This window comes from Diabrotica undecimpunctata, chromosome 2 (assembly GCF_040954645.1).
Source record: "Diabrotica undecimpunctata isolate CICGRU chromosome 2, icDiaUnde3, whole genome shotgun sequence".
In the NCBI taxonomy this organism is placed as follows: domain Eukaryota; kingdom Metazoa; phylum Arthropoda; class Insecta; order Coleoptera; family Chrysomelidae; genus Diabrotica; species Diabrotica undecimpunctata.
In genome coordinates, this window is record NC_092804.1 from 96748697 (window position 1) to 96759678 (window position 10982).

The 10982-nt window shown below is 34.6% G+C and overlaps 1 protein-coding gene and 1 long non-coding RNA gene across 2 annotated transcripts; both read left to right on the plus strand.

Annotated features, from left to right (window-relative positions):
* Positions 1-1688: 1688 nt before the first annotated feature.
* LOC140433818 (uncharacterized) lies at positions 1689-6965 on the plus strand. The gene is made up of 3 exons (XM_072521794.1): positions 1689-2012; positions 2715-4469; positions 5031-6965. The coding sequence occupies exons 1-3, from the start codon at positions 1689-1691 to the stop codon at positions 6963-6965; spliced, it is 4014 nt and encodes a 1337-aa protein (XP_072377895.1).
* A 700-nt stretch (positions 6966-7665) lies between these two features.
* On the plus strand, positions 7666-8645 carry LOC140433381 (uncharacterized). Its single transcript, XR_011949945.1, has 3 exons — positions 7666-7726; positions 7788-7862; positions 8255-8645. It is a non-coding gene; the product is annotated as an uncharacterized lncRNA (long non-coding RNA).
* The last annotated feature ends 2337 nt before the right edge of the window (positions 8646-10982 follow it).

A 10982-nucleotide genomic window follows, 5' to 3' on the forward strand; every position in this document is an offset into this window, starting at 1 on the left:
CTGTGTTTTAAATGTTCGTGGCGGTGTTCAAACAGTATTTTGCAGATTAATAATAATTAGTTAAATATGGTTTTTCACAATAAATGTTGTATCCTACAATGTACCAATTCGTCATCAATTAGACATGCCTTTCCAAATCCTGATAAAGACATTATACGATTTAGGAAGTGGCTTAGTGTTATAAAAAATCCTAATTAAGATATGATGAATTCCAGTACAGTTTTTAAAACAAAACGAATCTGCCACAGACACTTTGAAGATAAGTTTGTTTCTTCATGGAGCCATAAATTGTATAAAAATGCAATTCCTAGCTTACATTTGTATGGTGAGTCACATAAATATTTGATATTAGAGAACGAATAACTGATTGATGATTGATTTTAGATTCTTGTTCTAATTTACATCCCAGAAGTATTTCAATGTTGAGTGTGGAAGCAAATGTAACCGAAAGTAAGTAACCCTAATATGTAATTAATAAAAATTATTTTACTTGAAGTGAATCATGGTATAAATTATTATATTAACTTTTTGTTTTAGTTGAGAGTCCTTCTGTTGTAAAAAGCAACCTGTATAATATAATTATTTTATCGAATTGTGCGCTTATGTCGTCAGCTGTCGTGTTGACGTGTGTGCGACTGACTCCCTACATCATAAACACTCTACTCCCCGCTTTATATAACTTAGGACTAGGACTAGACAGTGACAGTTTGCCTCTCAAAAATTGAAGGCCGTGCGTGTGTTGTCGATCCAGAAAAGTGCGTGGTCCGTAAGTAATAAATGCGCTTGTAAACCCGGTGTTTTGTGTTAAAACGTATATAGTTGGTCTCTCTCAATTTTATCATTTCATGTATATCTGTTACTGCCTCCCCGCACTCACTGTAAAGCTAATATTTTTATAACTCTTTATGTAACTGTCAGAATTGCGATAATTGTCAATGTTTGAATCAGCCCTTAAGTTCACTGTAAATAAATCGAAGGAAAATACCTCTTAATTGTTTTATTGCTTCAGTGGTCCTTTATAAATATTTTGAAGCAATTAGGTGTTCAAATACGCCTCTCTTAAATGTGGATAGTTTGGCAACAAAGTTTACCCTTTCCAACATCTTGTGGTCCTTCGAGCCGGATATATTGTTTATCGCAATTCCTTTTCATAAATCAAATTAATTTTCTCTTATTTTAATTCTTTTCCCATAAAAATTAAAATAATACTCATTACTAAGTGCTCTTCACAAAATAGAACTTTGCGTAAAAACATAAGATAAACAATCTCACGGCACATGGAACATTACGTCACCACGCAAGTGTTTGAAGTGTTTCCACCCAACAATCTTAAATAGATGTTAGATTTATCGCTCTTCGAGGTGCATCTCAAGTGAAATTGCTGACAAGAAACATGTGATGTGACTATGGATTTTTATGGATTTTTTACGATTCATTTCTATTTGGTGAGTCCGTTCCAAGATATATTTTTATAATCACGTACAGGGACATTCAAAAGTTCGAACGCATATTATTAGTATACAGGACTAGTTTATATTTCGCAGGATTCGTACAGACATTATTTTCTGAGACTCTTGTTTATTATACGGGGTGGACTAAGCTGTGTTTTAGACTCTAAAATTTTTTATTTCTCGTGTATCTCTCATAGATAAATATCTCGCAAGGCTTTTGATACATCTCTAACCGCAATGGATCAATTGAAGAAACAACGCAAACCGTTGAAATCAAAAATCTCTCGTATCTCTAATTGGTTAAGGGATAACTCTGCTAAAGAAACAAATCCCTTGCAGTTCCAACTCCGTCATACTGAACTAACGAATTGTTACGCCAAATATGATGACCTCATGGATCAGATTGAGGAACTGGACGAAGAAAACACTGAAGAACGCTATAGGGAAGAAATTGAAGAAAAGTACTTCTCAACTCTGGCAGGTCTTCAACATAAAATGGAGATGCTCCAACCTCCTTCACACCAGTCCAGTTCCACTTCTCCACGTTTAGCTAGTGCTAAAGTGACTCTTCCCGAAATTAAAATTCAAACTTTCTCAGGATGCTTCTCAGAATGGAGTGCATTCTATCAGCTCTTCGAGACGTTAATTATTAATAACCCGGAACTCAACAACGTCCAGCGTTTTGTTTATCTCAAATCCTTTCTACGCAACGAACCTCTCCAGTTGGTAGAAAACATCCAAGTTTTAGAAGAAAACTTCCAAATCGCGTTAGAGACTCTTCGAAATCGCTACGAAAACAAATCGCGCGTAATTAGTTTGCTTATACAGCGTCTTTTGAAAGTTCCATCCTTAGTCAAAACTAATGCAAAGGCCTTACGTGAATTTTTGGTCACCGCAAAACAGACCTTACTCGCGCTAAAAAATATGAATGTACCCATCGAGCATTGGGATCTCTTATTAATAGAAATATTTTTGCAAAAAGTGGACTTTACCACTCACCGGTCTTTCGAATACGAGTTAGGGTCAAAAGATATTCCCACGCTAAATCAATTCTTTGATTTTTTAGAAAAAAAGTGTGACATTATGGAAAAGTTAAACTCCTTAGATAATAGCGATAAAAAAGTTATTAAAACTCACTCTAAAACGGTTCTCTTCTCTTCGGCAAATAACAAAACTAACTCGTACTCCAAAACATGCGTATTTTGTAATAATGCTACACACACTATTTATGCATGCACAAAATTTGCTAATCTTTTCTTACAGGATAAGTATAAATTTGTTAATGAAAACAAACTATGTCGCAACTGTTTAGGAACTAAACACTTTTCACAAAATTGTTCGTCTCAACGTTTATGTGGTATATGCAAGAAAAGGCATCACACACTCTTGCACAATAACCATGAAAATAGCTCTTCTTCTAGTAGATCTTTTCAAAGACAAAATCACGCAACCTCTCGCAATGTACAAAACACTTGGTCTGATGGTGAAGCCGGTCCAAGTAATTCTGTCTCTCTCTCTGAATCTCAAACCTCTCAGGTCTCAAATGTGATGACTTCTCTCTCTGCTCTGTCAATAAAGCAGGATGTTCTGCTGGCAACCGCTCTAGTCACTATTTATTCAAAGCATGGCGTACCCATACACGCTAGATGTATGTTAGATAGTGGATCTCAGGCGTCATTTGTCTCTAAAGATTTGGTTCAAAAATTAAATCTCTCTCCTTACACCAAAAGGTTACAAATCTCTACTATCTCTGAACATGGTTCATTCTCGAACAAAATGGTCGATCTAGAAATTTTTCCATACAAAAGAAATGGTAATGGTTTCAAAATCTCCTGTTCTATTTTAGACAACATAACTTGTAGACTCCCTCAGGTATCCATAAACAGAAGTAAATTTAATATCCCCTCTACAGTCACTCTCGCAGATCCCACCTACTCTGTCCCTGGAAATATAGATCTTCTTCTTGCCAGTGACATATATAGCGAGTTGTTATCGGATGGTTTAATACGTTTAGGTAAAGGACTCCCTGTTCTCCAGAACACACACTTAGGGTACATTATGTTTGGTTCTTTACCTCCTTACGCACTTCACAAAGGAATTTATAGCTCACAGTTGTCCCCTACACAGTCAAATGTCTCTTTATTTGTCCAGTCCGCATCTGAGGAAGATAAGCTCGATAATATAATTCGACAATTCTTCGAAGTCGAAGAAGTGACCCCCCCTGTTAAAATCTCCTCCTCTGAGGATCTGGCTGAACAAATATTCACTGAAACAACTCAAATTCTACCTTCTGGTCGGTTTCAGGTAAAGCTTCCTCTCATTTCTGAAACAGCACATAAAATGCTGGGCAATTCTTACAATATGGCTAGGAAAAGGTTTATTAGTTTAGAAAATAAACTCTTAAAGCACGAAAATGTATACACTCAATATAAAGCATTCATCAATGAATATGTTTCTCTTGGACATGCCAAAAAGGTTCCTCTTTCTCTCACAAATGTGCACTTAGAAAATAAATACTTTTTACCTCATCACTCTGTCATAAAAGAAGAATCATTAACTACCAAATTACGGGTGGTTTTTGATGGCTCCATGAAAAGTTCCAGTGGCTATTCTCTTAATGACATCCTGTTGAAAGGAAAAACTCTTCAGCCTGAACTTTTCGACATTCTCCTTCGGTTTAGATTGTATACCTATGTCTTCACTTCCGACATACAAAAAATGTACAGGCAGGTACGAATTCATCCTGATCACACATTCCTGCAGAATATCCTCTGGCGGGATTCTCCAGAACAGGACATCGAATGTCTTGAGCTTCAAACCGTAACTTATGGAACAAAAAGCGCAAGCTTTCAAAGTACTCGTTGTTTGATGGAATTAGCTAAAACTCATCAAAACAACTACCCATTGGCCTCCGATGCTCTCTTAACAGGCTGCTATGTAGATGACATTCTATATGGGGCCAATGACACGCAAACTCTTCTTAAGGCTCATAATGAGATAACTGACCTACTCAAAAAGGCATGCATTTCTCTTCATAAATGGTGCTCTAATTCAAAAATGTTTTTGGAAAATGTTTCTACTCTCTCTACAAACTCTGCCTATATTATTTCACCAGAGAATGCTTCTAATAAGGTTTTAGGTCTCTGTTGGAACCCCAGTACTGATACATTTTCAATTTCTGTACCTCAATTATCAATAAAGGATAATTACACAAAAAGGGAACTACTCTCTATTATCGCTCAAATTTTTGATCCACAAGGGCTCATTAATCCCGTAACTGTTCTTGCTAAAATTATTATGCAAAAAATTTGGATTTCTAAAATTAATTGGAATGACTCCGTGGATTTAAATATTTTAAATGAATGGTTGAAGTTTATAACTGATCTCGCTGCTCTCAAAGACATAAGCATACCCAGATGTCTTTTCTCATGTCATGAAATTTCTTCTATTGAAATTCACTCTTTTTCTGACGCAAGTTTGAAAGCATATGCTGCTTGTTGTTATATACGGGTCATCTACAAATCAAAAAATATCTCGTGCTCTCTTATTGTTTCGAAAAGTCGTATTGCTCCTTTAAAGACCATAACGCTTCCAAGGCTGGAACTTATGGGTGCTTTATTGGCTAGCAAGCTCACCACAAAGGTGGTTGATATCATAAAGGATAAATTGCCCTCTATTACCTCTATAAACATGTGGAGCGATTCTGAGATAGTTTTGGCGTGGCTCAGATCACATCACTCCAGATGGAATCAATTTGTCGCCAACAGGGTAGCTCAAATTCAAGAAAATTCTTCTCACTCTCATTGGAGACACGTAAAGTCTAAAGACAACCCTGCTGACATCCTCTCCAGAGGAATGATGCCCTCTAACATACTCAACTCCACTCTTTGGTTTCACGGTCCTCAGTTTTTGCAAACATTTGACCTAAATTTGTCTGAATGTAGTCCGAAGTTTAATTCTAATAAATTACCTGAAGAAAGAAAGGTTGTTCTTCACACTCGAAGTGCTCAATTTGATTTCTTTGTCATGCTTTCTGAAAGGTTCTCCAGTTTCACGAAATATGTAAGGACTATAGCTTATGTACTCAGATTTGGTAATAACGCAAAGTCTGGCACTCAAAAATTATCGGGTGCACTTGAAGTATCTGAACTTCAAAATGCCGAAATGAAAATTATAAAATTATTGCAAAACTCATGTTTTTCCTCAGAAATTTCTGATCTCAAAGTCAATAAGATTATTTCTAATAAGTCTCTCTTACAATTTGCTCCTTTTCTTGACAAAAATGAAATGCTCCGTGTAGGTGGACGTCTTAGGTATTCCGAAGTTACCTTTGATCAAAAATATCCTCTCCTCCTCCCCTCGAAAAATCATGTTGTTCGTCTAATTCTCAAAAAAGAACATCTCAGGCTCCATCATGCAGGTCCTCAGAATACTCTCTCTCAAGTTCGCCTTAGATATTGGCCCTTGAATGGTCTACGGGAGATTAAGAGGATAGTCCACGAATGTCATGTTTGTTTCAAGTTTAATGCCAAACCCTTAGCTCAAATCATGTCTGATTTACCTAAGGAACGCTTATGCTCTGCTCAAGTTTTTGCTCATGTAGGTTTGGATTTTGGTGGTCCCTTTCTAATAAAGGCCTCTAAACTTCGTAAAAGTCCCTTGATAAAGTCATACATAGCTCTGTTTGTCTGTATGTCCACACGTGCGGTTCATATAGAATTAGTCAGTGGGCTTACAACAGAAGCGTTTCTTCTCACTCTCAAGCGCTTTATCAGTCGCAGAGGTCTCCCTCAGACTATTTTCTCTGATAATGCGACAAACTTTCTTGGGGCTAAAAATCAGTTATTCGAACTCTACAATTTCTTGAAAAATAAGGAAACTAACTCTTCTATTCAGGAATTTTTAGCCTCCTCTCAAATTTGGTGGAAAACAATACCACCTCGATCTCCTCATCATGGAGGACTCTGGGAGAGCGCTATAAAGAGCGCTAAACATCATATCTATAGATTGTTGGGCAATCTCAAAATTACATTCGGGGAATTCAGTACCGTGCTTACCCAAATTGAAGCCGTACTTAATTCTCGGCCCATTTGTGCCCTCTCTAATGATCCCTCCGATTTCACATATCTTACCCCTGGTCACTTCCTGATTGGAAGGTCTCTCACCTCGCTACCCGACCAGGAGTATACATCTATCCCGGAAAATCGACTTAGCATCTGGCAAAATCTCTCTAAGCCCCAGCAACTTTTTTGGAAAAGGTGGTCGACTGATTATCTGAATCGACTTCAAAATCGTCCAAAATGGTTTCTCCCATTTAAAAATTTACAACCCAATGACCTTGTGCTAGTTAAAGAAGACAATCTCCCTCCTCTCTACTGGTCATTGGCACGAGTGATGGAAGTCTTTCCGGGTAAAGATGGCCGAGTGAGAATTGCATCTGTTAAAACTAAGGATGGGATTTTCAAACGCTCGATAACAAAATTGTGTCCTCTTCCTAGTGAAGGATTATGTTAATGTTATTAGGTTTAGTACTTTTACTCATAATATGTTGTTTGTATGAATTTGTATACTATTACTCATATTGGTTTTTTTTTATGTACTCTTTTCTTTTTAATGTCTTTTATAATGTTAAAGCTAGTGCTTCAACGGGGGGCAGTATGTTGTAAAAAGCAACCTGTATAATATAATTATTTTATCGAATTGTGCGCTTATGTCGTCAGCTGTCGTGTTGACGTGTGTGCGACTGACTCCCTACATCATAAACACTCTACTCCCCGCTTTATATAACTTAGGACTAGGACTAGACAGTGACAGTTTGCCTCTCAAAAATTGAAGGCCGTGCGTGTGTTGTCGATCCAGAAAAGTGCGTGGTCCGTAAGTAATAAATGCGCTTGTAAACCCGGTGTTTTGTGTTAAAACGTATATAGTTGGTCTCTCTCAATTTTATCATTTCATGTATATCTGTTACTGCCTCCCCGCACTCACTGTAAAGCTAATATTTTTATAACTCTTTATGTAACTGTCAAAATTGCGATAATTGTCAATGTTTGAATCAGCCCTTAAGTTCACTGTAAATAAATCGAAGGAAAATACCTCTTAATTGTTTTATTGCTTCAGTGGTCCTTTATAAATATTTTGAAGCAATTAGGTGTTCAAATACGCCTCTCTTAAATGTGGATAGTTTGGCAACAAAGTTTACCCTTTCCAACACCTTCAACAAAGTAGAGATGCACAATCTACACACATGTTTCAATCATTTGAGATACCCCATTGTAGTAAGTATTACGAAGATAACAATAATTTTCAAATTGGTTACTATTTTATGAAACTTTTTAGTTGCCGAACACAATGATGCACAGTTACCAAACAAAGAAATTTTAATACAAACTGATGAGAGTAAGGATTTAAAAGGTAATTGTAGTTAAAATTTTATATTTTGTATTGTCATCAGCAGATTTGTAAATATTCTCTAATATGATTAACTATAAAATTAACAGTTTGCTTAACATTCTGGTAGTGATACTAGAGTTTTTAAGTTTAGTTGCCTCAGTGTCATAGACCAGCTGGGGCTAAAAACTAGAAATAGGAGCTTGTCTGTGTTTATAATCTCCCATTGCTAAAATCTAACAAAGATATATGAAGGTACTGAAACATTCTAGTACTTACAATAAATTGTTTAATACATCAAAAAACAGTCTACCAAGTCTCTCACTCAGTAATGCCACTACACGAAGGTTCATATAATGAATCGATTTTGCCTTGTAAGGATTGAATAAAGAAATTAACATCACATTTATTTTTAGGTGTTGCCCTTAAGAATATCACACCACTGAAAATATTGCAGCAGTGTAATATATCAAGAGGTACAATTACCCCTAAAAAGAAAAAATTATATGGAGCATTAAAACAATTACACCACAAATACTCTTTGGAAAGAAATATCTGTTCCATAGTATCCTATTTATCTCCATAATTGGTCATCTTAATACCAGTCATTAATTTGTATTCATGCTTGTATAGTGTGTATTATGTGCTCTTTTAGTTTGAGTTATATTTATATTTAATGATTTGTAAAAAATCACAAAGTCAGATCGGGTTTTTATGTAATAAATGTACCAGTGATGCTATGTATGTACCAAATGAGGTCTATCAAGCACTACACAATAATCTTTATACTGCCACTGTTTTCTGTGACTATTCCAAAGCTTTTGATTGTTTAAATCACCACATTTTGATAAAAAAAAACAAAATTTCTATGGACTTCGAGGTGTTTCTTTGAATTGGTTCCAATCTTACTTAGGTAATAGGAAATAACTAGTTATAGCAAATGATACAGCTTCTAGTCACAAGTATGTGGAGTACCACAAGGTTCAGTATTGGGTCCTCTACTTTTCCTTATCTTTATAAATCACATCACCAACTTAAAACCGATGGAAACATTTTTCTTTTTGCTGATGATACCAGTATTACCTGGAGAAACTCTAATATTGCAATTCTTCATGCAACTATAACTTCTGATCTATTTAAAATAAAAACCTAGTCAGACTCTAATTTACTCTCTTTTAACGTGGATAAGACAGTAGCATTATCCTATAAAGCTCTTCACTCCTTGCTTCTTAATAATAGCCAGATCAGTATCATTGATTCTGTAAAATTTCTTGGTATTTTTATAGTCAGCAACCTTAAATGGTCCCTTCATATTTATTTGTTAAGTAACAAACTAGCCTCAGCCTGCTATGCAATAAGATCTGTTTTGAAGAAAATTAATTTAGCATCTTCCAAAATAACATATTTTTCTTTGTTCGAGTCTCATCTTCGATATGGTCTTCTTTTTTTGGGGTTCTAGAGCAGCTGCCCAATCTGACAGTTGTTTTTAAATTACAAACAAAAAAAGAGCAATACGGTATCTTTTTGTTCTCGGTAGAATAACATATTGCAGAAGATACTTAAAAAATCACGGGATTTTAAGTCTTCCTTCTTTATATATTTTAGAAACTGTTTGCTTAATTCGTAAACGCCTACATGTTTTTTCAGCAAGACCTAATCATGACTACTCCACCAGAAATTCAACCTTTAATGCGTATTTACTGATCCCTTCCACTGCGTTAGTAAAGAAATCTATATTATATTCAGTAAAAAGATCATACAATCATCTCCCTTTGCAACTTAAATCTGCAACTTCTTTCCTTAAGTTCCGTAAAAGAACAAAAACCTATCTATCTAAAAGACCATATTATTCAGTAAAAGAGTTTCTTAACGAATAGCTTTATGTACAAGTAACTAAAGTATTTGTATAAATATATATTTGAGTATCACATGCAGAAACTTAAACGTATTAGTTCGTAAGGATTTATTATGCAATTTGCAATTTATTTAAATTTTGCAATACATTGTGTATTTTATTATCTTTTATTTTGTGATATTGACGATTTATGTAATTTCAGTAAATTTTAAATTGTTATTTTTCTGACTTTTTGTAAGCTTTGTCCATAAAATTGTACAATTTTCAGTGGTAATAAAGCATATTTCTATTCTATTCTAAATTTATATACAAAGTTGTTTTACATGTATTAAATAAATAAATAAATTATATTTTGTCTTATTTTTTCGTAAACGGTATTGTGTATATTTGAATTTAAAAATAATTTGCACATTTTAAAATTTCAAATACATTTTTTTTTCAAATATACCAAATTATATTTAAATATTTTAAGCTTTATTTAAATTTTCCCACCAAAATTAAATTTTGAATTTCCCGCGTAATTTATCGCTTGAATTAGTTCCGATACAAATCTCTTGGAGCGCTGAATTTCATATCCAACTAAAGTATTGTCGTGAAGCATCTAGAGGTTAGGTGATCTGTGGACGGACCCCTAGACGCGAAGCGAGTGTCCTTGTATTTTCCTTCGACGTGCTCTTCTATTAATTATTCGTCTATTTCGTTTTAGGGATATCGCTGTGCATTTGTCTGAGAGAAATAATCTGTACTTATGTGTATATACTTTCTTAAGGAATATATTATAACCTTTCGAGACTGGCTGAATGACGAAAGTCTAAGCCACAAAAAAAAATTATTGTCACCATAAGCTACAATACTTTGTTCTGAATGAACTATTTCATTGTCCCCTTCTAACTTTTTTATACAACTTAATCAAAGTACATTACCCCAGAATCAACCTTAAACTTAATTACACTATTATCAATACATACATTTTCTGTCCAACTTTTCTCTAAATCTGAATTATTATTTTCATATATATGTTTCATGCACGGATGCAGTTTTTGTAATAAGACAAATAAAAGAAAAGAAAAAAAACAAAAAGAAAAGTCGCTGGAATACAACAAACCAGCATATATGTGTCTGTAGATTTGAAGAAAGCGTTTGATAGAATGAGAATTCGGGACGCGATACATTTATTATATGAAAAGGGAATATCACTGGATTTAGTAAAAACCATTGAGGCTATATATATATACATATATATATATATATATATATATATATATATATATATATATATATATATATTG